Source organism: Somniosus microcephalus, chromosome 24 (genome assembly GCF_052327205.1).
Source record: "Somniosus microcephalus isolate GS21.2 chromosome 24, FLI_Smic_1.0, whole genome shotgun sequence".
Classification (NCBI taxonomy): domain Eukaryota; kingdom Metazoa; phylum Chordata; class Chondrichthyes; order Squaliformes; family Somniosidae; genus Somniosus; species Somniosus microcephalus.
In genome coordinates, this window is record NC_141010.1 from 46,120,861 (window position 1) to 46,147,126 (window position 26,266).

The following is a 26,266-nucleotide window of genomic DNA, read 5'->3' on the forward strand; positions in this document are numbered from 1 at the left end:
AGCAGTTCAAAACTCTTCCCCCTACCTTGAGTGATGTAGGGATTGTGTCTCTCAAGCCTCAAACAGCCAACTGCTTCAAGGATCTTCAGGTCCATGCAATAATCAGCAGATGTCACCGAAATGTCTTTTCCCTTTAACTGGTGCAGCCTTGCAGAGCCAGAGGAGGTGCAATATGGGCCGACCTCGGCTCGGGATGAGGGAATCCTCGACAATTTCTAACATTGGACCTATCACAGCTGCTTCTGGTGCCACAGTAGTCAGTTACTATACATCCGAGACCGTTCTGGTCCATTGTGCACCTCCGGCAATCGGCAGGGATTCAATATCCTACGCTGTGCTGAACGCCCCATACTGCACCTCCTCACACCCACCCCCGATATCCTTAGCGAGCACCCCCCTCCTTTTTGAACCCTCTGATCTACAGTAAAGTACTTATTCTGAAGGTGCTGCATTATATAGTTTCTCCAGTGAGGGAGCCATAAATCGTGTATTGTAGGAACGGAGGTTCCTATCGAAAAGACGGAGTTCGACTCAGGCAATCAAAACAATGAACTTTAATGGAACAAAACCGGTTTTAACTAGAAACTGCTGGAATACATCGAATACAGGTCGGCTCTCCTTGAAGTCTCCACGAGGACTGATCCTCTGGTCTGGAAGCTGACGTCATCACGTTCTTCCCACCATTGGGGAATCACGTGACTGACGGCATCATGTTGAAACCGCGCTGTAAAGGTAACTAGACATTGTACAGTCAGACAGTGTAATTAAAGGTACAGACACAGACAGTAACTACATTGCTGTTAAAAGAATTATGTACAACCGCTCTGAGTCCTTTGGTGGCTCCGCCGCAGTATAGTTTATCCAGTAATGCTGAGAAAAATGCAAGAATGTACCAACGAGTTGAAGGTCTCAACCTAGTCACTGATTTATCCCAAATAGGTCGGCATTGTGTCGCATGCTACCATACTTGGTCAGCACTGACTCCTCTGCACCATAATACACGGCAGTTGATTTTTTTTGGCTCTGGTGTGTTATAAATTTACTGTTCCAAGGCAAATGTGTCTTCAACTAGAAGGACATTCACAGTTCTAACCAATCCCTTCACATTGCTGTATCCCAAAATGGCACATGGGTTTGGACCTTTCTTGGACCCCTTTTTTAGGTGTGGTGGAATGTGATGTGTCCAGAATCTCAAAGATAAACTAGTCAAGGATGGGCCATTGCTGGTCTAAATTCCTGCAAACTTTAAATGACAAAACAAAAGCCATCCTGCGCCTAATGTTTAACCTAAATAAATCCGACCATATTCAGATGAAGTGTGGTGATTATTAACTGGAGTGTGACAACGCCTCAACAACTGACACTTGCCGTGTAAAGAAATCACATACGTTTTTCTCAGAGGATGAATTCTCTGGTTATGAGGAACTAACTGATGTAAAACATTACAAACACAGACAATTGGATTAATTTTTGGGATACAGATAGTCAATCATTTTGTTAAAAAAAGCTAACGTTTTTATCTTCGTCTATACGGTTTAAATGGTGACTTTTGATGTAAAGAGCGACGCTGGCTAGTACGAGTTAATGAGCTGACTGTGTCAGAAGCTGAATTTAATATCAGCACGTCACTGTTGAAGGTGTTCAAGTGTAGCTGCATCTGTTCTCGTATTCCTGGCATAACCACGGAGGTCTGGCTCGAGCACTGCCAAGACATGATGCTGCTGACCTTGTGGAGAGCAAACATCCCAGGCACAGCTCTCCATTCTTGGGTTAAAAGAACCCCAACATGGAATAGGCCATTCTCTTCAAGTCTACTGATCTTAACCGCTTTGGACTGCACTCCTTTTAAGGAACAAGAAATGGGTTCTCTTTGCTGCATGTCAATCAATATTTCATTACGAAGTAGAGTTTCTAGAATGCTGAAGTTGTCCAGTGACGAACAGGACTGAGGTCGCTTCAACAGTTGCATGTCGACATGGCTTTTCCTAGCCATTGTGCTACTTTGTCACTATCCTCATCCCCCTTACACTGAGTAACCCCTCCAAGCCAGTTCTGTCTTGAGATAAGAGTATAAAAAGCAAAACATTCTTCGCTGTATGCCCCTCAAGCCTGCTCCGCCATTCAATAAGATCATGGCTGAACGTCGACCTCAACTCCATTTCCCCGCCCGATTCCCCTAGAGTCCAACAATCTATCGATTTCCGCCTTGAATATACTCAAAGACTGAGCCTCCACTGCCCTCTGGGGTAGAGAATTCCAAAGATTCACCACCCTCTGGGAGAAGAAATTCTTCCTCATCTCAGTCTTATATGGCCAACCCCTTATTTTGAGACTCTGCCCCCCTAGTTCCAGACTTTCCAGCCAGGGGAAACAACCTCTCAGTATCTACCCTGTCAATCCCCCTCAGAATCTTGTATGTTTCAATGAGATCACCTCTCATTCTTCTAAACTCCAGCGTATAGGCCCATTCTACACAATCTCTCCTCATAGGACAACCCTCTCATCCCAGGAATCAATCTAGTGAACCTTCATTGCAACTCCTCTAAGAAAACTATAACCTTCTTAAGGAAAGTGTACTTGACCCAACTTTTTTTTTCTCCTTTTTTCCAGTGATTCAGTAGATGTAATTGACGTTAAGACTAACTGCTTGTCTGGAAACCAAGTTGTGTCTGAATTGCCACACAGATAGATTTGGGTAGTGGCCAGACAAAAGACCAATCATTCATTCATTCATTCATGTTCTCTCTGCCTCCATTCTGTAAAAGCTGTAGACTTTCTTCAGTTACTTTCAGCTTTGGCCTGGTAATCGTGTGGGATCTCTGATGACAGAAACTGTACAGATGGCTAGGAAAAGCTGTTGATGTGTAACTGTTCAAGCAAGCTCAGGCATGTTTTTCACTTGGCAACTTCAATATTCTACCAGCTCAGTATTTACTTAATAATAGAATATTGATCGACACACAGCAAAGAGAATCTGTTTCTTTTTTTAATGAGTACAGTCCAAAGCTGTTCAAATCAGCAGATGCGAAGAGAATGGCCGATTCCATGTTGGGGGTTCATCCAATCCAAGAGTGGGGAGCTGTGGCTGGGCTGTTGGTTCTCCCAAGGTCAGCCGCACCATAGCTCTATAGTGCTCGAGCCAGACCTCCCTGGTGATGCCAGGAATACGAGAACAGTTGCAGCTACACTTTAATGGTCTTTATCGATTCCAAAAAAACTCTGCAACAATAAATGTGACATGATGATTCTCTTGCTGGTAATGTTCTGTCAGACTCTCATTGCGTGTCTTGGAGAGTTTCCACGGCGCTATGAGTCACTTGCTGGACTATGTTGGGATTTCTCCGTGATGCCCCAGGATGGTAAAGGCTTCCCATGCTCCCAGCAGCTACTGATGTCCCTTTGCTGCTCAATTATCCTTGTTACAGCTCGAGGAACGGCACCTCCTCTTTCGATTGGGCACTTTACAGCCTTCTGAACATGACATTGAGTTCAACAATTTCAGACCATAACCTCTGCCCCTATCTTTCTTCACTTTTTTTTCTCTCTCTCATGTTAGCTGTCGATCATTCTGCCAGTGCCATTTACACCTCATCTAGAGTCATCTTTTGTTTCTTAACTTGTCCCGTTATCATCATCCCTTTTGTCTTTTAATCTCTCCTGCCTTCCATCCTATCACAGACCTTCCCTTTTGTTCTTTCCTCCCCTCCCCCCTTTCCCTGCCCCTACACTTGCTTAAAAACCTGTTCTATCTCCAACTTTTTCCAGTTCTGAAGAAGGGCCATCGACCTGAAACGTTAACTCTGTTTCTCTCTCCACAGATGCTGCCTGACCTGCTGAGTGTTTCCAGCATTTTCTGTTTTTATTATCCTTGTTACAATTGTCTTCACCCAGGCCTTGTTACTCTACCTAATTTTTTTCAATTTTCAATTTTTTTTAAATTCGTTTATGGGATCTGGGTGTCGCTGGCAAGGCCAGCATTTATTGCCCATCCCTAGTGGCCCTTGAGAAGGTGGCGGTGGTGGTGAGCTGCCGCCTTGCACCGCTGCAGTCTGTGTGGTGAAGGTACTCCCACAGTGCTGTTAGGGAGGGAGTTCCAGGATTTTGACCCAGCGACAATAAAGAATCGGCGATATACTTCTAAGTCAGGCTGGTGTGTGACTTGGAGGTGGTGGTGTTCCCATGCGCCTGCTGCCCTCGTCCTTCTAGGTGGAAGAGGTTGCGGGTTTGGGAGGTGCTGCCAAAGAAGCCTTGGTGAGTTGCTGCAGTGCATCTTGTAGATAGTACACACTGCAGCCACAGTACACCGGTGGTGGAGGGAGTGAATGTTTAAGGTGGTAGAGGGGGTGCCAATCGAGCAGGCTGGATGGTGTCGAGCTTCTTGAGTGTTGTTGCAGCTGCACTCATCCAGGCAAGTGTAGAGTATTCCATCACACTCCTTACTTGTGCCTTGCAGATGGTGGGAGTCAGGAAGTGAGACACTTGCCGCAGAATATCTAGCCTCTGACCTGCTCTTGTTGCCACAGTATTTATGTGGCTGGTCCAGTTAAGTTTCTGGTTAATGGTGACCCCCAGGATGTTGATGGTGGGGGATTTGGTGATGGTGATGCTGTTGAATGTCAAGAGGAGGTGGTTAGACTCTCGCTTGTTGGAGATAGTCATTGCCTGGCACATCTGTGGCGCAAATGTTACTTGCCCCTTATCCGCCCAAGCCTGAACATCGTCCAGGTCTTGTTGCATGCGGGCATGGACTGCTTCATTATTTGAGGAGTTGGGAATGGCACTGAACACTGCAGTCATCAGCAAACATCCCCATTTCTGACCTTATGTTGGAGCAAAGGTCATTGAAGCAGCTGAAGATGGTTGGGCCTAGGACACTGCCCTGAGGAACTCCTGCAGTGATGTCCTGGGCCTGTGATGATTGACCTTCAATCACCGCAGCCATCTTCCTTCATGCTAGGTGGCCAGTGGAGCATTTCCCCCCTGATTCCCATTGACTTCAGATTTACTAGGGCTCCTTGATGCCACACTCGGTCAAATGCATCCTTGATGTCAAGGGCTGCCACTCTCCCCTCACCTCTGGAATTCAGCTCCTTTGTCCATGTTTGGACCAAGGCTGTAATGAGGTCGGGAGACGAGTGGTCTTGGCGGAACCCAAACTGGGCATCAGTGAGCAGGTTATTGGTGAGTAAGTGCCCCTTGATAGCACTGTCGATGACACTTTGCTGATGATTGAGAGTAGACTGATGGGGTGGTAATTGGCCGGGTTGGACTTGTCCTGCTTTTTGTGGACAGGACATACCTGAGCAGTTTTCCACATTGTTGGATAGATGCCGGTGTTGTAGCTGTACTGGAAAAGCTTGGCTAGAGGCACGGCTAGTTCTGGAGCACAAGTCTTCAGCACGATAGCCGGAATGTTGTCTGGGCCCATAGCCCTATATTCAGTGCGCTCAGCCATTTCTTGATCGTGGAGTGAATCGAATTGGCTGAAGATTGGTTTCTGTGATGGTGGGGACCTCGGGATTAGGCCGATGTGGATCATCCACTCTGCACTTCTGGCTGAAGATTGTTGCAAATGCTTCAGCCTTGTCTTTTGCACTCTCTTGCTGGGCTCCACCATCATTGAGGATGGGGATATTCCTTGAGCCTCCTCCTCCCGTTAGTTGCTTAATGGTCCACCACCATTCACGACTGGGTGTGGCAGGACTGCAGAGCTAATGCACCAAAAAGTAAGCAAAGTCCAGGATGATGACCATTTGACCCATTGGACCTCCTCATTGTGGTGCCACCAGTTTTGTGTTTTGAGCACCCTGGAGCCTGTGTCTTTACTATTCTGCCTGGCAGATTATGCTCGGTGTTTACTAACATTTAATTCTTCTGTTATCTGATGCTGAATTGATTTTTTTGCCAATAAATAAATTTATTTATGATTTCTGGTGCTGCTCACCTGCTTTTATTTTGAAGAAATGTGGATTTCCCTTCTCCATCCATCTAATGCTTTATATATTTCCACAAGGCCTCTTGTTCAGGGCACGTTTGTCATGGGAACAAAAATAACTTAAAGCCAGAATCATCATCATTACAGAATATAACTGGCTTTATTTTACTGAAGTTCAAAACTTCTGTGCTTTTGAAATGAGGCCCAGGTTCTCGCTCCACACCCCCACCCCCTTCCCTGGGATAGATAAGGTCCAAATGGGTACCGAGTGCCCTTGGTATAATTTTTTGGTTCCAAATGGGTATATTTAATATAATTTAGGTATACTAACCAGAATTGTACAAGTTGAAGTTTTGATTGTAACCGTTTTATTTTCATCAAGGCACAGGAGTGGAGTTGCATTGCTTTCGAACAAGGCACTTGAGTGTACTGTACTTTGTTCAGTATGACATGATCTATTGCCATATGTGGATATTCAGCTGGACTTTGTTTTTTTTTCTCCTCTCTTTTTTGTTGATTTGTGTTGCATTTTAAGTGCTGCACTAAATTATTTTGCCCAGCTTGATGTCCGCAAACAGTGACAGCTGTTTCACTGTGGTGTTCTTGCCCCTGTAAACCTGGCTGACGGCTGCCATTGGCTCAGCCTGCACATCGCTGCTGTCCATGGTTCTGACTGTATCACACAGCCAGGATCTTTGAGATTATTTTCCTTCCTCTGCTCCTTTTCAGCTCCTTTGTGCTGTGCGTTCATAAAATCCGAGAAATTTCAGCGCAGGGGGCGGCCATTTGGCCCATCGTGCCATTCCCTGTACTAGTTCAGCATCAGAGCCTTCTGCTCTCATTCCATTCCCTGGCTATTTCCCCACGCCCTTCATTAATTTTTGTGGAATATTGTAATCCTGTATTAAATGATTGATTTGGCTCTAGTAGCCATTGTTGGTGATGCATGACATGATCTAATAAGCCTTTGGGTGAAAAAATCTTGTAACTTTCTGCCTTATGCTTCTAGTTCTAGACCTAAATTTTATGTTGCAGATTCACTGACCAATGGAAATAAATAAGCTTTCACTGTTTCCAACTATAATATTTGACCTGGACCACCGTTGCTGCACAGAAATACAGCCCTAGTTTTTCATTCTTGTCTTTGTAACTATAATCTCTCCTCTCTGCTATCCCCCTAATGAAGCTGCACTCGTCATAGATGCAATGCCCTTTCTATAATGGGGTGCCCAAAACTGCGCACAGTACTCCTTGCTTTTGTCTAAGCTGTCCCCAAGAGCTGTCCCATGTGGGCGTCAAATTCACAACTATCTTGTCAACAGTGCACTCTACCAAACGAGCTCACCAGACCTGTAGACCAAAGGATGGGAAGAAACTTGGGAGGAGAAATTCAGTGTCGCCCCGTTTGGGGCGCAATTATCGGCTGGGCGCAAAGTTTAGTGCCTGGCGCTAATTATCGCCTCCGACTGCAAACTTGGCTTCTGTCGCCCCTGGAGGTGATTGGAGCGCTAAATCAGGCGCTACACACCTCTCTTGGCGTTCAGAGCACTGGCAAAGCTCATGTGATGTCAGTCAGCAATGGAACACAGACATAATGGCGCTGGCCAGTTCTTAAAGGGGAGGATCGATCTTGCGTTCCATCCACACCCTGCTCATTGCAGCCGTGAATCTCGGCCTGGAGAGACCTATACATCAATTCTGCTGGTAAGAACAATGGAGAGGCCCAGGGAAAGAGCTCAGGGTGCAGCCCTCATAGTCTCTTCTAAATCAATGCAAGGAAAGTCAAATCAAAATGAACTTGCAAAGTGCTGCTTAGTACCCAAAACTCCTTCCCTCTCTCTCTCTCTCTCTCTCTCTCTCTCTCTCTCTCAATGCAAAAATGTCCCCGACTAAAAAAGGCAGGAAGTGGTTGCTTTTAAATAGCGCTCCCCCAGTCCCTTCCTGACTGCAAAACGTTCGTCAACCTGTAGTTGCTAGCGGCAGGTGGAAAGGCAGGGGGTGCCACTCAATATCCGGTCTGGGGCGTTGTACGCTCAACTAACGTCACAATCTGCGGGCGCAGGAGATCGTGGCAGTAGTGTTTAGCGCTGCCGCAAAATGTCTGGTCAATTTTGCGAGCGGCGCAAACATCGCCACACCCGGGTGCTAGTTGCTTTGCACCCCATTAGTGCCCTCTAAGGGTGCTAACTGGAGGCGCAAAGCAACTGAATTTCCCTCCCCCTTGATCTCTGGCCTTGAGCAGTTGTACGGGAAGAAGATTCCATTTAGCTCTAGTGTTATTTTCAGCGAGGTAGCTGTTAAGTTCAAGCTGAAGTGCTCAATTGCCCCCTCCCTACCAGACTAGGACCATCAGTTCACACTGCAGTGAGGCTGGTCCAGCGGACAGTGCTTCTCGACTGTTTGTATTTTTCTGTGACTGTGTTTGGTCAACTGCCTTTAAACAGTTGTGTAATAGAAGGTACGGCAATTCTGTTGGATCAGCGATTCATTGGGCATATTATCTACAGGAAACTTTCTGGTATCCGGCACTGACTGGACCGAGCTGGTGCTGGTCGATCAACACTGCCGGAGAAACGAGCGCTAATGTTAAAACATACGGAGCTTCTGAGCTCCGTCTGAAGCAACAAACCCTGTTGCTCAACAGTCGGCGCAGCTTGCAAGCGTCTCTGTAACTAAGCAACGGCTTCAGCTAGACGCTTGCAGAGCCAGGACTGAAAAAAGCAAAGAAAAGTAAAAAAAACTTATCTGAACCGACTCTTGAATTTTGCCGGTGGATAGAGCATTCCGGATATTTAACCTCCGGTTAAACGAAAGTTTCCTGTAGTTCTGTGTTGGGTTTAGCCTTTCAATGTCATATCTGCTTGCAGTGCACAAACTCTCCTGAAACAGGCTTGTGTAAGGAATAGGGACTATATTCTGTCATCTTTTATTTGGTCTTAGCTCAAAAGGCTTTCTCTTAATACTGAATTATTCAGGTGTACTGTCTTCCTATCTCGCTCCTTCCAGCTACTCGATAACCTTGTAAAAGAATAATAAATATGCTTGGGACCAATTTCCTGCTAACATAGTCAAACAAATGAATATTTTAAATCCCATCACGAAGCTCTTGCAACTTGCGCTTGCTGACTTGCCCTTTTCTCATTCTGCGATCTCATTTATTATGAGAATATTAATATTTGAATCACTTTGCAGACTGCTGTGGTTTAACAAGAAAAGATCAGCTTTAACACTCTGACTAATCCCAATTGTATTTTGGTTGAATACCAATCTGATACTAAATGTTTGGAAGCAATGCTTTTCAATTTTTTTTTTTGTAGTTTCAGTGGGTATTGCTAAAGCAGATTTTCAGCTTGTTATTTAAAAGCGCTTGTTCAGTACTAGCGCCCAAGGAGTGGTGGGGGAGGAGGACTGTTCAATTTTCCTTGCAGTCACTTGTACTGCCAGAATGCAGTGACCTCAAACCCTTTTTTTTGGAGTCTACTGACCTTGAAGGACAGCTCGTCTGTTCTTCCTGCAGTACCGAGGCATTGCTTTCTCCGTGCTGGGAGTCCAGTGCTTTGCAAATGAGATTAAGGAAAATTAATGTGACCATAACCAGACTGTCCCATTCATGGCTCCAAGGGCAGAGCTGTTGTGCAGATAGTAACCCTCCTGATGCTCCGACAGATTAGACTGTGTCGCAGTTGCCGGTTTACAGCCAAAGCTCCTTAGCACTCAGTTAACTGCAGGTTAATCAGAAACCTCCGGAGAAAATGGGAAATAATGCTTGCATAACCGTTGAAACCTTCCAGTCAGCGGTGGAATGCCAGCTGCTATATTTTTTTAAATCTCCCCTTGGTAAATGGAGCTCCATGCAGATGTGCCTGTAAAGAGACTGATTTGTTCTTTTGTGGGTCTCGGCAGCAAAACATGCCATGTAGAACAGCCTGTTTCTAAAGTAAATTACAGCTGCATTTACATTACAATTGGTGCAAAGTAATTTGATTTTTTGCACTTTTTTATATATAGAAGAAACTAAATCTGGAGTCGGGGCCTAACCTGACGCCAGAATAGAGTCGGACGCAGCCTAAAATTTAAAAATTGCAAAAGAAATGTTGCTGTTGGTGGCATGTTCGCTTTTGCCACCATTTTGAAGATTTACATAGACCTAGAATTTACAGCACAGAAACAGGCCATTCGGCCCAACTGGTCTGTGCCGGTGTTTATGCTCCACACGAGCCTCCTCCTTCCCTAATCATCTAACTCCATCAGCATAATCTTCTATCCCTTTCTCCCTTGTGCACTAATCCCGATCCCGCTCAAAGGCATCCATGCTGTTTGCCTCAACTACTTGTGGTAACAAGTTGCACGTTCTAAACGCTCTTTGAAAGAGCTGTCCAATTTGAAGCAAAGTTTTACTGTGCCTGAATTAGCATTTGTTCAAAGCCCTAATTTGCATTGCTGCTGCCTCCACAAGCAACCTCTGTGCTTCACCACCTTTTTTTCTAGAATATTTCGAATTAACTTCGGAGTGAGCTGATCGCTGCAGAGGAGCAATTGGAATACTGCCGCTGACCACCTCATCCCGGGATTTAAAACTAACCCGGGATTGCTGCTCCCCATGGCAATCCAATGAGCCCTAGTGGAAAGTGTGTTGGTGTGGATGTCTGCTGTGAATATGGTCAGGCTCTGCTGTGATGCAACCTATAGTTGAATAGCCTGCCCAGCACTCCGTATTATGGCTTACACAGGAAGAGCAATGGTGGCGTAGGAGGGATACCAGAGGACCATGAGGCAGATTTTCCAACAAGGGTCAGTGAGGGGGAAAAATATGGCTATTTATTTAACAGAAAGACAGGCTTTTAAAATCCAAGCTGGTGTCCACTAATCATCTTGGTTTTTAATTCATTCTTGGGGTGTGGGTGTTGCTGGCATAGTTGGCACTTATTGTCCATCCCCGGTTGTCCTGAACAGTTTGACACAACTGAGTGGTTAGCTCGGTCACTTCAGAGGGCATTGAAGAGTCAACATCATTGGTGTGGGCCTGGAGTCACATATAGGCCAGACTTTTTAAATTTGTTTTTGAGATGTGGGTGTCGCTGGCAAGGCCAGCATTTATTGCCTATCCCTAATTGCCCTTGAAGGTGGTGGTGAGCTGCCGCCTTGAACCGCTGTAGTCCGTGTGGTGAAGGTACTCCCATAGACTGGGTAAGGGGAGCAGGCTTCCTTCCATATAGGACATTAGTGAACCAGTTTGGGTTTTTCTGATTATCTGACTGCTTCTCTTACTTTCGCCAGCTTTTTATTGACTGCTTTTTTTTTATATTTAAAATTAAAAAAAAAAAAATGAATTCAAATTCCACGCTGGGATTTCAACTCTCATTTTCTTGATTTAGTCCAGGCCTCTGGATCACGAATCCAGTCACATAACCACTACGCTACCGAACCCAGAACAGTTTGTGTTTTTTCATTTTTAACCTTGGGGCTGTCTTGCACTCCGGGAATTAAGTGTTTGTGATCAGTTGGCTGTTTGACTGAATCGGTGGTTGTAATGCGGCCTTGATCTTGTTGTTCCAGCTGTTTTTTTATGTTGTGCTCGTTCTGCTGGGTTCATCAAGTGTAGGCCTCTCTCATTGGCTACAGGCCAGCACGAACATAAGAAATAGGAGCAGGAGCAGGTCAATCGGCCCCTCGAGCCTGCTCCACCATTCAATAAGATCATGGCTGATCTGATCCTAACCTCAAATCTTCTATCACTCTCCATCCCACCCGAACCCATGTGATCTCCCGGGAGAGGCGAAAAACCAGATTAAAAAACCCAATGGCCAATTTGGGAGAAAAAATCTGGGAAATTCCTCCGACCCATCTAGGCGATCGAAACTCGTCCAGGAGATCACTCTGTCCCTATATTTTCTACAGTACTTACCTTCTGTAAAGGCAATCTCCACCCCAGCCAGGAACAGGAATAAAACCATCTCCTGAAATCTAACACAGAATTAGAACACAGTAGGAGCAGAACCAGGCTACACGACCCCTGGGCCCGCTCCACTACCCACAGGGCCATGACCATTCCGAACCTAGACTCATGTCCAATTTCCTGCCTGCTCCCCGTAACCCTTAATTCCCTTTACTTCTAGGAAACTATTTCTGTTTTAAATTCATTTAATGATGTAGCTTCCACAGCTTTCTGGGGCAGCAAATTCCACAAACCTACCACCCTCTGAGTGAAGAAGTTTCTCCTCATCTCAGTTTTGAAAGAGCAGCCCCTTATTCTAAGATTATGCCCCCTAGTTCTAGTTTCACCCATCATTGGGAACATCCTCACTGCATCCTCCCCGATCAAGCCCCTTCACAATCTTATATGTTTCAATAAGATCGCCTCTCATTCTTCTGAACTCCAATGAGTAGAGTCCCAATCTACTCAACCTCTCCTCATCTGACCACCCCCTCATCCCCGGGATTAACCGAGTGAACCTTCTTTGTACTGACTCGAGAGCAAGTATGTCTTTTCTTAAGTATGGACACCAAAACTGTGTGCAGTATTCCAGGTGCGGTCTCACCAATACCTTGTATAACTGCAGCAATACCTCCCTATTTTTATATTCTATCCCCCTTTATGTAACAAATTTCGCAGGGCGCTTCACAGAGGTGTAACTAGAAATAAAATGGACGCCGAGCCGCGTGAGGAGGTATTGGGAGGGGTGGTCAAGAGGTGGGTTTTAAGGAGCGTCTTGGAGGAGAGTGAGGTAGAGGGGCTTAGGCAGGGAGCTCGAGTGTGGGGCCTAGGCGACTGAAAGCACGGCTGCCAATGGTGAAAGGCCAGTGTTGGAAGAACAGTGAGGTCGTGGGTATGATTGCAGAACTGGCTAAGACAGCAGAGATGGAGAGGGGTGAGGTCTTGAAGATGGGAAAACACAGGGATTTTAAATTGGGGGGACTGGGAAACTAATGTAGATCAGCAAAGGATGTGGTGATGGATGAACAGGACTTGGTTCTGGATAGGACACAGGCAGCAGAGTTTGGAGGACCTGAAGTTTATGGAGGATGACGGGCTGGCCAAGTGAGCATTGCAATACTGCAATCTGGAGGTGACTAAGGCACAGATAAGGGATTCAGCAGCAGAAAGCTGAAGTAGGGTGAAGATGGGCGATGTTATGGAGCTGGCAGTAGGTGGTCTTTGTGATGGAGAGGATAAGGGGTCGGAAGTTCCACTCAGTTGAATAAGAAGCTGAAGTGGGCAATGGACTGGTTCAGCCCAAGACGATGGCCGAGGAGAGGGATGAAATTCGTGGGAAGGGTATGGACTCTGCGGCGGGAAGCTGAAGACTCTGGCTTCGTCTTCCTGACGTTTAGCTGGCGGAAACTGCGGCTCGTCCAAGACCAGCTGTTGGCCAACACGGCGGTAGTGGAGAGGTCGCGAGCAGTCGAACTGGGTGTTCTCAGCGTGTGCATGCAAGCTGATCACAGGCCTGCAGATGATGAGGGGTATCCTGTCGATGAGGGAGGCCAAGGATAGATGTTTGAGGGACCCTGCAGGTAACTGTCTGTGGCCGTGAAGGGAACTTGATGGTGCAGATGCGAGAGCTATGATCAGATAAGTAAGAATGAAGCCAAGCTAGCTCAGTCCCACCGAGCTGGACAACTGAGATGTTGGAGGAGGATGGTGTGGTTTATTGTGTCCAAGGTTGCAGAGAAGTCAAGGAGGGATAATCCACCACAGCTGGAGGATGTCATTTGTGACTTTAATGTAGGGCCATTTTGGTGAGGTGGCAGGGATGGAAACCTGATTGGAGAGAGTTAAATATAAGAGTTCTGGGAAAGATGGCCATAGATTTAGAAAGCAACAACATGTGGAAGAATTTTAGAGAGGAGAATTCAAGGGTGTTGTTTTTGAGGCGGCTGATGTTGGTTTTGAAAGGGAAGACCATGGTACCTGAGGAGAGGAAACCCTTTACAATGTCTGCTAGCGTGAGGGTCAGGAGAGTGAATGGGTGGTCAGCAGTTAGTGGGAATAGGGTCAGAGGAGCAGTAGGTTGGACAAGGTGAGCTCGAGGGCATGAGGGGCGATAAGAGAAAGACTTGGGTTGAAGGCTAGGGAGGTGGTTAGCAGGGGAGGTTTGACTTGATGGGAAAAGGAGAGGGGCGGGGAAGCAGCAGAAGTAGCTGAGCGGATGGTCTGGACCTTGTTCACTAAAGTCCATGAGTTTCTCCTACTCGTTGGGAGAGTGGAGTGGGATTTAAGGAGGCAATTAACAGTGGAGGTAAGAAGCCAAATGGAGAACTGATGGGCGTTGGTTAAGCTCAGTGAACTCTGAGACTTTAAAACGGGTCTTGCTGGAGGCCAATTTTGGCAACTTTACCCTCCAGCCGAGGACATCCGACCTCCGTTCCAGGAACCTGGTGATCTGAAAGTGGGCTTCGCATTATGTAGAAGCACCTGCTGAATGCTTAGAGTTAACTGATTGCCACAGACCGACCCGTGCCTACGCAATGTCAAACCAGAACATCTGAAGCAAATGTAATAAGAATCTCACCAGGGACTTGTGACATCCTGCATTTTGTAATAGAAAATACAAGCATGTAAAACAGATAAACGGAGCTTGAGAGCTGAATTTTCCTGGCAACTTGTGCGGTGCCTTGCAGGTATTAAGTTGGGAGCTGCAGTGTACAGGATTTGTACAATTTGTAATTAATGAAATGGCGACTCGGGTTCATTTATGACCTATACTTCATTTATGGGTTTGCAAAAGCCTCCTGACCTAGGTTTATTCCTGAATATAGCCAGCACTACGCTGTCTCTTAATGTACATTTTGAACTTTATCTGCACGCTCGTTGCGTGACCATTTGTCAGGACTTTCAAAATGTTAACCACTTGGCTTCTGGAGTCTGGGCAGCAAGTGTAAGTAAGCTATGGTGTGTGACGTGCAGCCAGGCTTGTCTTAATCCTTTTCTATTTATTAAAAAAAAAATGGTCTTTAAAGCCACTTCATCCTATATTGTAGAAGTAGAATACTTAGTACAGCATTTAATCCACTTGTAACTTCCTAACCCCTTTAGATTATCACATGACTCCAGTTTTATTTGAGAAATAAACTTTGAACTGTACAACTCCCAATGGAATCTAATCTTGGATCTAGATTGCGTGCAGTGTATCCTATTGGGAGTTGAACTGGAAACATGTTGGCTGCTTAATTTCCAAGAAGCTCATTTTGAGTTTTTGGTCATTTTGGTCTGACACCATTTGAAGGGCTAAGCATTTCTAACATCAAAAATGTAAACCTCCAAATGCCAGCTGAAATGGTTTGATTTTTTTCTGCAAAGCCGACTGCCAGAGGCATCCTTTACTTTCTGAATGGTGGAAGTCACAAGTCACATGGTGTCTTCACGACGCCATAAATCACCAATTGCCCCCCCGCCCCCCCCCATGTTAAAAATTTCTCAAACGACTTTAGCAAGGTCATTTCACCAGTCTGACCGTATTAGGAAAAAGTTGCGCAAGTCTGCTCTCTTGGCCGCTACCCCCTCTCAACTGGCTACACTGGTGTTGTGGCAGAGAGGGTGAGAGAGATCTCTGATATTGCTATGTGCCAGCCAGCAAGAAGTGAGAGCAAAGAGTCTCTGGGCCAGTCACCAGTTCCTCATTCCCGACCATCTCTCCCGCTCCACATTTCCATAGGAGATAAATCCTGTATCCAAGCATTGCAAGGTGTTTGTGTGCTACGCTGTCTTATTATTATTTATTATTATTGTCCTTTGTGTCTATTCCCTGTCTAGTTTCTCCGTTAACTCAATTAAGTTGCCTCACGCTGTGGACTAAATGACACTTGCAGGCCAGTAACTCAATAATAACACTACGCCAGTAAATTTGGAAAATTAGTTATTTGACCCTGAACTAAGCTGTTGGCTCTATCTACTCCATCACCAAGACTACATACTTCCACCTCTAACATCGCCCATCCGCACCCCTACCTCAGCTCATCTGCTGAAACCCTCATCCATGCCTTTACCTCTAGACTCGACTATTCCAATGCTGGCCTCTCATCTTGCACCCTCTAAGCCTGAGCTCATCCAAAATTCTGCTGCCTTTATCCTAACTCACCAAGTCCCGCTCACCCATCACCCTGTGCTCGCTGACCCATATTGGCTCTCGGCCCAACAATGCCTTGATTTAAAAAAAAAAAAAAAAATCTCATCCTTGTTTTCGAATCCCTCTGTGGCCTTGTCCCTCCCTGTCTCTGTAACCTCCTCTAGCCCTACAAACCTCGGATATCTGCACTCTTCCAATTCTGGCTCTTGGGACGGCTCTGAATTTCATCGCACCATTGCAGCTGTCTAGGCCCTAAGCTCTAGAATTCCCTCCTTAAACCTCTCTGTTTCTTTAAGACGTTCCTTAAAACCTACCATTCTTTTGGTCACCTGTCCTTCTCTTCTGTGGCTTGGTGTCGAATTTTGTTTGATGCTCTTGTGCAGTGCCTTGGGACGTTTTACTATGTTAAAGGCGCTATATAAGTTGTTGTAAAATGTTTTCTCATGAATTTTGTTTCACTGTTTAGAGGGCATCCTTCTGTCTTCCCTTCCCCTGCCACAAGTATTTTCCTTTTTACCAAAAAATAAATCCCCAGGCACTATTGGATGACTGAGGGCACTTTTTCCAGCAGTACAGAGGGATCTGGTTGTTCACCTACATGAAACACAAAAAGTTAGCATGCAGGTACAGCAAGTAATTAGGAAGGCAAATGGAGTGTTGGCCTTTATTGCAAAGGGAATGGAGTATAAAAGTAGGGAAGTTTTGCTACAACTGTACAGGGTGCTGGTGAGACCACACCTGGGGTACTGCGTACAGTTTTGGTCTCCTTTAAGGAAGGATATACTTGCATTGGAGGCAGTTCAGAGAAGGTTCATTAGGTTGATTCCTGATTTGAAGGGGTTGTCTTATGAGGAAAGGTTGGGCTTATACTCATTGGAGTTTAGAAGAATGAGAGGTGATCTTATTGAAACATAAGATTCTGAGGGAGCTTGACAGGGTAGATGCTGAGAGGATGTTTCCCTTGTGGGTGATTCAGAATAAGGGGTCGCCCATTTTAAGACGGAGATGAGGAGGAATTTCTTCTGAGGGTTGTGAATCTGTGGAGGCTGAGTCATTGAATATATTCAAGACGGAGATGGACAGATTTTTGAAAAACAGGGGAATCCAGGGTTATGGGGAGTGGGCAGGAAAGTAGAGTTGAGGCTAAGATCCGATCAGCCCTGATCTTCTTGAATAGCAGAGCAGGCTTGAGGGGCTGAATAGCCTACTCCTGCGCCTAGTTCTTATGTTCTGATCAATCCCTCAACCAACATCACCAATAACTGATTGATTAACTCGTCATTTCATCTTCTTGCTGTTTATGGGGCCTTGTTGTGTTTCCTACATCATAACCAATTATTTTGAAGTGCAGTCATTATTATTGTGAAATTCTTTTGGACATCAGTGTATTGATTTCTTTGTGGGTTCAATGACGAGACATTTATGAAAGAGAATGTCTTTTAATCTAAAGCTTGTTCAACTCTTAACAGCATTACAGGAGACACCATCTTAGAGATCCATACAAAACGAAAGTAAAACTAAACTGCTTGTCTCTCACATGCCCTCTGCTGGTCAGGCATAAGTAATCAATCAGGCAAACATGCTGGTAAGGCATCATAATCAAACAGGCAACTACCATCACTATTTGCTGATATCATTACAATCAGGAGGATGTGCAGAGTGCTATATAAATGCAAGTTCTCCAGTATTTAGATCTGTAGATTGGGATGAATTTCTTCCAGTAGTGTGCAAGCACTTTTCTGGATGGTGGAGTACTGTAGTTTGATTGTCTAATTTGTAGTCAGTTTGCAGAAGCAGGAACCTAAGTTATAGGGACGGTAGGAAGGGGCCTTGTGATTTAAAGCAATTTTTCAACTTTAAATCCCAAATCATGTTGCGAGTCTGATGCCACTGGAGAAAATTAACCATTTGAGAGCTGCTAGTTGGAGCAGGTTCCTCCGAGCCTGCTGAAAGCTGTGATAAACTCATCACGTACAATTGCGTTAATGCCTCTCCACTGGGATTCAGACCAACAAACCGGGAACGTGAGGTGGTTGCTTAACGAGCATTGCCATCTGTGCTGCAATTCTGAAAGGATTCCCGATTTAAAAATAAATGTCGACAACGTGAGAATGATGCTACCACATGTAAAAATTAGGATTTTAAGAAAACATTGACTGCCTTACTTGTAAGATTATTGCTTTAGTTGCCTGCTATAAAGGATTTACTGTTTGTTTGTTAAATTTTTTTTTTTTTTACATAGTTTACTCCGATAATGGAAGAGTGAAGTCCGTTCACTAAATCAACGTGCTACATTTGTGGTCTGTTTACACTATATAAGGAGTGCAGCTAGTAGCAAATCTCCAGTTCTATCCTCCCCCTAACCACCCGCCACAACCAGAGGCATTTCATAAGCTGCTTTGCATCTCGCTTGCTGTTGACGCCGGCTCGTGACGTGCTGTTTCTTGGAGCCAGTGACGAAGCCAAAGTTATCTCGCCAGATTTGCTAAACTAGGCCCAATTCATTAAAAAAAAAAGGGCCCTCCCGATCGCCAGCCTTAATGGACCTGCCAAGTTTACTTTGTGATTTTTGTGATTACGTGATGTTTGAGTGCGTGAGTAGCAGCATGACACACAACAACTTGTATTTATATAGCGCCCTTAATGTAGTAAAGCTTGGTCAAAGACTTGGTTTTAAGGAGCGTCTTAAAGGAGGCAAGAGAAGGGGAGAGCATTGCAGAGTTTGGGGCCTAGGCAGCTGAAGGCACGGCCATGTTTGAGCGATTTTTTAAAATCTGGGATGCTCGAGGCCAGAATTAGAGGAGCGCAGATATTTCTGGGGTTGGTGGGTTTTGTGCGGCTGGAGGAGGTTAGAGATGGGGAGGGGGGCGAGGACATGCAGGGACTTGAAAACCAGGATGAGAATTTTGAAATCGAGGTGTTGCTTAACTGGGAGCCAATGTAGGTCAGTGAGCACCAGTGTGGTGGGTGAACGAGACTTGGTGCGGGTTAGGAGACGGGCAGCTGAGTTTTGGATGACCAAGTTTACGTAGGGTCGAATGTGGGAGGCATTGGAATAGTGAAGGCTAGAGGTAACAAAGGCATGGATGAGGGTTTCAGCAGCGGCTGAGCGGAGGCAAGGGCGGAGATGGACGATGTTATGGAGGTGGAAATAGCCGGTCTTAGTTATGGTACGGTTATGTGGTCGGAAGCTCATTTCAGTGTCAAATATGACCACGAAGGTTACGAACAGTCTGGTTCAGCCTCCGACAGATGCTAGGCAGAGGGATGGAGTTGGTGGCTAGGGAACTGAGTTTATGGCAGGGACCTAAGACAATGGCTTTGGTCTTCCCAATATTTAGTTGAGGAAATTTCTGCGCATCCAGTACTGGATGTCTGACAAGCAGTCTTGACAATTGAGCGACCGTGGAGGGGGTCGAGAGGGGTGGGGGTGAGGTAGAGGTGGGTGTACGTGTGGAAACTGATGCTGTGTTTTTGGATGATGTCGCCAGGGGGCAGCCCATAGATGAGAATTAGAAGGGGGCCAAGGATAGATCCTTGGGGAACACGAGGTAATGGTGCGGGAGTGGGAAGTGAAGCCATTGCAGGTGATTCTCTGGCTGTGATTAGATAAATAAGAATGAAACCACGTGAGTGCAGTCCCACCCAGCTGGATGACAGTGGAGAGGCGTTGTAGGAGGATGGAGTGATCAACCATGTCAAAGTTAAGTAGGACGAGGAGGGATAGTTTACCTTTGTCACAGTCACAAAGAATGTAATTTGTGATTTTGATGAGTGCAGTTTCGGCAGAGGCAGAAACCTGATTGGAGAGATTCAGACATGGAGTTGCAGGAAAGATGGGCACGGATTTGGGAGGCGACAACACGTTCAAGGACCTTTTGGAGAGGAAAGGGAGGTTGGAGATGGGGCGGTAGTTTGCAAGGACGGAGGGGATCATGGCTTGCTTTTTTTTGAGGGGGTGATGACGGCAGATTTGAAGGAGGGGGGGGGGACAGTACTTTGAGAGAGAACCATTAACAATATCCGCTAACGTGGTAGCCAGAAAAGGAAGTTTGGTGGTCAGCAATTTAGTGGCAATCGGGTTGAGGGAGCAGGAAGCTGATCTCGTGGACAAGATGTTCATCCTCAGGATGTGGGTGTCACTGGCAAGACTGGCATTTATTGCCCAACCCCTGACTGCTTTGTTAAGCCACTTTAGAGGTCATTTAACAGTCAACCACGTTGGCGTGGGACCGGAGTCACGTATAGGCCAGAAGACCAAATGTTTCCTTGCCTAAAGGACATTATTGAACTAGTTGGGTTTTTAACGACCGCTTCAGGGTTACTTTTACTGATACCAGCTTTTTATTTCAGATTTTTTAAACTGAAATTAAATTCTCAAACTGCCCATGGTGGGATTTGGACTTGCCCATCTCTCTCTCTCTCTCTCTCGTAAAAGTGGCCAATGGGTCAGCAGGATTATGGACTCTAACATTTTTTGGGTCGATTTAATAATCACCAGATTGGGGGAGCTAGGATCGGTGAAGTAAACATGAGGGACTAGTTCTTGCCTTTTGCACCCTGCTTCTCTGCAGTTCATGGAGCCCAGTAGGGTTGCAAGGACTGGTTCTCTATTCCGTAGCCTAAGAGCAGGATCCTGGTGTAAATGTCACTGGGCACTTAATTAATTGTACATTGTGCTGGTAATTACTATCGCTCTTGAAGTAATCACCTTTATCAACCTCTGAATTTTAGTGCCATGGATTTCGGCTGCCTTTTGAATGTGCCTCACCCTCCTTTTTTTTTCCTCCTAGGCATGTGATTGTGAAAACTAGTCCGAACCACAAATTTGTCTTCACGGTGAAAAGTCACAACACCGTGCTTCCAGGGAGCATTGCCTTCAGCCTGCCACAGGTAAAGACAATTACAGCATACCTTTATAAGCATGGGTCCAAACTTGTAATGGGCAGTCAGCACTGATGAAATGGTTTGGGGGCGGGAGGAAGGGGACAGTGGGGTCGGGGGGGGGCGGGGGGTTGGCGGAATAAATGTGTGCGCTGTCGAGCATTTCTCTCGGAATGAGTATTCACTTACGAACACGGCCCCTTTTTTTCCAAAACTGCCGTCATCACCCCCTACCTCTAAACCTACTCTGTCCTTGCAAACTGCTACCCCATCTCTAACCTTCCTATCCTCTCCCAGGTCCTTGAATGTGCTGTTACCTGCCAAATGAGTACCCATCTCGCCCACAACTCCCTGTTTGAATTTCTCCTTCGGTTTTTGCCCCCCAGCTCGGAGCTGAAACGGTCCTAACCAAAGCCACGAATGACGTTCGGTGACTGTGGCCATCGTGATTATTCCTTCTCATAGTTCTCAATTTCTGCAGCCTTTAACATGATTGGCTGCACCAAGCACCAAGTGCCTCTCCTACTTTGTCCAGCTCAGTGGGATTGCCCTTTCTTGGTTCCAGTCTTAATTACATAGAAATAACAACATGGAAACAGGCCATTCGGCCCAGCCAGTCCGTGTTGGCGTTTTATCCTCTGCGTGAGCAAATAGTTCTAACCATGTTGACCCATGATTTTCCCATATCCCTTCAACCCTTTTTGCCTCCTCCAGCTCTCCAATCTAATTTTGACTATTGACATCGTTTCTGCCTCAACCACTAACCCTAGAAGTGAATTCCACAGTCTCCTAACACTGGAGAGGTTTCTCCTGCCCTCTGTTCTAAATCTCTTGCATTTAATCTTGTTCTTGACCTCTTAATAACTGGAAACCGTCTGCTTCTATCTCCGCTTTCCTATCCCATCATCATTCTATTAATCTCCCCATAATCTGCCCCATTTAAGTCTGTCTTCAAATGTGTATTTGTTCATTAAACCCTCTAAAGCATCAATATCCTTATAGTGTAGAGCCCAATATGGCACAGTACTCTAACGGAGGTCTTAAGGATTTAATATATTATAACCACTTGGCTTTTATATTCTATACCTCTTGAGAGAAAACCTAGAATTCTATTAGCCTGTTTCACAGCCTTATTAACTTGATGTTAATGAACGAGAATCTCCAAGGCCCTCTGTTCTTTCACAGCACCGTGCCGATTTCCATTCACAGTGTAATTACTGCTGTCATATTTTATTTTACCGAAATGCACTACCTCACATGTACTGACATTGAATTCCATCTGCCACTTGTTCGTCCATTCCCTCGTCCTGCCAATATCCCTTGGTAGTTTTATTTGGTCTTCTAATACGTTAACTGTACCTTCCATTTTGGTACCATATGCACATTTTGACACCACTCTCTCTAGACCGATATCCAAATATTGATGTGCATAGAAGTGGCCTCAGAACTGAACCCTGAGGGACACCACTTCCAACCACTTTATAAAAAAAAAATGAAGAAAAACCTGCCCTTAATTACTACTGTTTTCTCCCTTCTAACCAATTATTAATCCAGTTTAAATCCTCCTCCTAATTTCATACCCCTTAATCTGCTTCAGTAATCTCCCATCCAATGTAGTCTGCTTCTAGATGTATGCTGACTACACCCAACTCTACTTCTGTCCTGTCACACTGCTTCTCTCACCCAGCCTTGGATGAGCCACAATTTCCTTAATCTAAACATTGGGAAGACCGAAGCCATAATCTGTGATTCCTGCCGCAATGCTCGCTACTGACTCCATCCTGCTCCCCGACCACTTTGGCATCCTATTCGCCCTAGAACTGAGCTTCGATCCCATATTCTCTACAATACAAAGATCACCTACTTTCACCTCGGCAACATTGCCTACCTTTGTCCCTAACTCTGCCCAATTGCTGCTGAAACCCTCTTTTCATAGAATCGTAGAAAGTTACAGTACGGAAGGAGGCCATTTCGGCCCATCGTGTCCGCGCCGGCCAACAAAGAGCTATCCAGCCTATTCCCACTTCCCAGCTCTTGGTCTGTAGCCCTGCAGGTTAGAGCATCCCAAGTGCACAGCCAAGTACTTTTTAAATGTGGTTAGGGTTCCTGCCTCTACCACCCTTTCAGGCAGTGAATTCCAGACCCTCAACCCTCTGGGTGAAAAAATTACCCCCCAAATCCCCTCTAAACCTTCCCCCAATTACTTTAAATCTGTGCCCCCTGTTTTTTGACCCTTCTGCTAAGGGAAATAGGTCCTTTCTATCGACTTTATCTATGCCCCTCATAATTTTATACACCTCTAAGGTCTCCCCTCAACCTCCTCTGTTCCAAGGAAAACCGACCCAGCCTATCCAGTCTTTCCTCATAGCTAAGATTCTCTACTCCCAGCAACATGCTTGTAAATCTCCTCTGTACCCTCTCTAGTGCAATCACATCTTTCCTGTTTCCTGTAATGTGGTGACCAGAACTGCACACAGTCCTCTAGCTGAGGCCTAACAACTAGTGTTTTATACAGTTGAAGCATAACCTCCCTGTTCTTGTATTCTACACCACGGCTAATAAAGGCAAGCATTCCGTATGCCTTCTTAACCACCTTCTCTACTTGGCCTGCTACCTTCAGGGATCTGCGGACATGCACTCCAAGGTCCCTTTGTTCCTCTACACTACTCATTGTCCTACCATTTAATGTGTATTCCCTTTCCTTGTTAGCCCTCCCCAAATGCATTACCTCGCACTTCTCCGGATTGAATTCCATTTGCCACTGTTCTGCCCACCTGACCAATTTATTGATATCTTCCTGCAGTCTACAGCTTCTTTCTTCAGTATCAACCACACAGCCGATTTTGGTATCATCTGCAAACTTCTTAATTATACCCCCTATATTCAAGTCTAGATCATTGATATATACCACAAAAAGCAAGGGACCTAGTACTGAGCCCTGCGGAACCCCACTGGAAACAGCCTTCCAGTCACACAAATACCCATCAACCATTACCCTCTGCTTCCTGTCTCCGAGCCAGTTTTGAATCCAACTTGACACTTTGCCCTGGATCCCATGGGCTTTTAACTTCGTGACCAGTCTGCTATGTGGAACCTTATCAAAAGCCTTGCTACAGTCCATATACACTACATCAAACACACTACCTTCATCTACCCTCCTTGTTACCACCTCAAAAAATTCAATCAAGTTTGTCAGACATGACCTTCCCTTGACAAATCTGTGCTGACTATCCTTGATTAATCCGTGTCTTTCTAAATGAAGATTTATCCTGTCCTTCAGAATTCTTTCCAATAATTTTCCCACCACCGAGGTTAGGCTGACTGGCCTGTCATTACTCGGGTCTATCCTTTTCTCCCTTTTTAAACAAGGGTACCACATTAGCAGTCCTCCAGTCCTCCGGCACCACACCTGAAGCCAGAGAGGATTGAAAAATGATGGTCAGGGCCTCTGCTATTTCCTCTTTCTTTGCTTAACAGCCTGGGATACATTTCATCCTGGCCTGGGGATTTCTCCACTTTTAAAGCTGCTGAACCCCATAATACTTCCCCTCTCACTGTATGTATGTTTATTTCATCTAATATTACACTCTTTCTCCCCCCACCCCCCCCCCCCACCTGATAGCAATGTCTGCTTCGCCCCTCTCCTTTGTGAAAACAGACGCTAAGCATTCATTAAGAACCCTACAGACGTCTCCTGCCTCGACACACAGATTACCCTCATGATCTCGAATAGGCCCTACGCTTTCTTTAGTTATCCTCTTACTCTTAATACATTTATAAAACATCTTTGGGTTTTCCTTGATTTTACTTGCCAAGAACTTTTCATGCTCTCTCTTTGCTTTCCAGACTCAATGATTTCAATGCTCTTCTGGCTAGCCTTAACCGTCACCTTCCATAAGCTTCAGTCTATTGAAAACTGTGCTGTCTGTATCCAAGATTGCACCAAGTTCTGCTTGCCCATCACCACTGTTTTACTGTGCTACATTGGCTCCCAGTCCCACAATTTCTGCAATTTAAAATTCTCATCCTCCTGTTTAAATCCCTCCTTGGCCTTGCCTTTTCCTGTCCTTCACCTTCTCCAATGCTGCAAGTTCACCCTGATGGTCCCTCTGTTCCTCTAACTTCTGCTGCTGTGCATCCCTCCTCCCTTTGCCCCATTGTTGGTGGCCGTGCCTTCAGCCACCTGTGCCCCACACTCTGGAATTTTCGCCCTAACCCCTGCCCCCCTCAAGGCCCTGCTTAAAACCCATTTTAATGGATCAAGCCTTCGGTCTCCTCTTCTAATACAGGAAACTCTCTTTTTTTATCCGGCACTGACTGGACCGGCGTGGTGCTGGTTTATCAAAAATTCCGGATTACAGAGAGGTATAGTTAAAAGGTACGAGAGCTCCATACACAGCAACAAATCCAGGCTTCCCTGTTGCTTAGCAACAGGTGCAAGAAGCCCGGCCACAGACCAAGCGTCCCTGTTGCTTAGCAACAAGTGCAAGAACCCCGATTACACAGCCACTGATCCAGGAACGGCCACTAATATGAAGTAAAACTTACCTGAACCTACTCCCTGAATTTTGCCGGTTAACAGAGATTTCCGGTTATTTAGGTGCTGGTAAATCGAGAGTTTCTTGTATGTCCTCCTTTAGCTCGCCGTCTAATTTGTTTGACACCTCCTGAAGAGCTTGGGCAGTTTTCTACATTAAAGATGGTTTATAAAAATGCAAGGTCTAGTAGTAAACTGACTTGAAGCTGCTTTCAGTTCCTTCACAATGTTGCGTATGTCCATTTGCTTCTGAACATGTTCACACGTGGGTGGAAAAACTATACAAGTGAACCATGCTGCTGCTGCTGCAGTGCGGTTGTGTTGAAGATCTGTTGAGAATAAATATCCACATTATGGGAGCTGAACACTTTTTTCTTGCTGTTTTCTCTTGCTTTTACATGATTTGATCTTGCAGCACTTTATCTTGTATGCCATGTGGGGAAAAGTGTGCTGTTGCCTAACGTTAGGTTTTGAATAACTGTTGAACCGTATCCCAACAATGAAGCAGGAGCGTGGATGTGTGAAATTTTCAGTCTCTTTATTTGAACTGTCAAAATGTCATTGAACTGCTGGGTTTTTTTTTTAACCTTTTTTTGGAGTTGGTCCACACGTGGAGAGTGTTCATTGAGATTTTTAATGCTGGGATGAAGTTGTGGTAGTTACAGGTCTGTTACTGCCCACAATGCCGGGGTCAGTTTAAGGTGATAAGCCAAGGCACTTCTGCACTGTGCAATTTTTCCTATTGTGTATATTGGGTTTCGAGTACAAATTAGTTTAATCTTTCAGCATGCCCATTCTTTTCTTTCTCTGTCTACCTTGAGCACAAATGCTTTAATAAAATGT

The 26,266-nt window shown here is 45.5% G+C and overlaps 1 protein-coding gene across 1 annotated transcript in view; it reads left to right on the top strand.

The window, feature by feature from the left end:
- nsfa (N-ethylmaleimide-sensitive factor a) overlaps positions 1-26,266 on the top strand; it is a 294,195-nt gene that overhangs the window by 45,991 nt on the left and 221,938 nt on the right. The window contains exon 3 of the mRNA XM_085966605.1: positions 20,796-20,895. Coding sequence (XP_085822731.1) covers positions 20,796-20,895 — 100 coding nt within the window. The remainder of the gene's footprint in view (positions 1-20,795; positions 20,896-26,266) is intronic.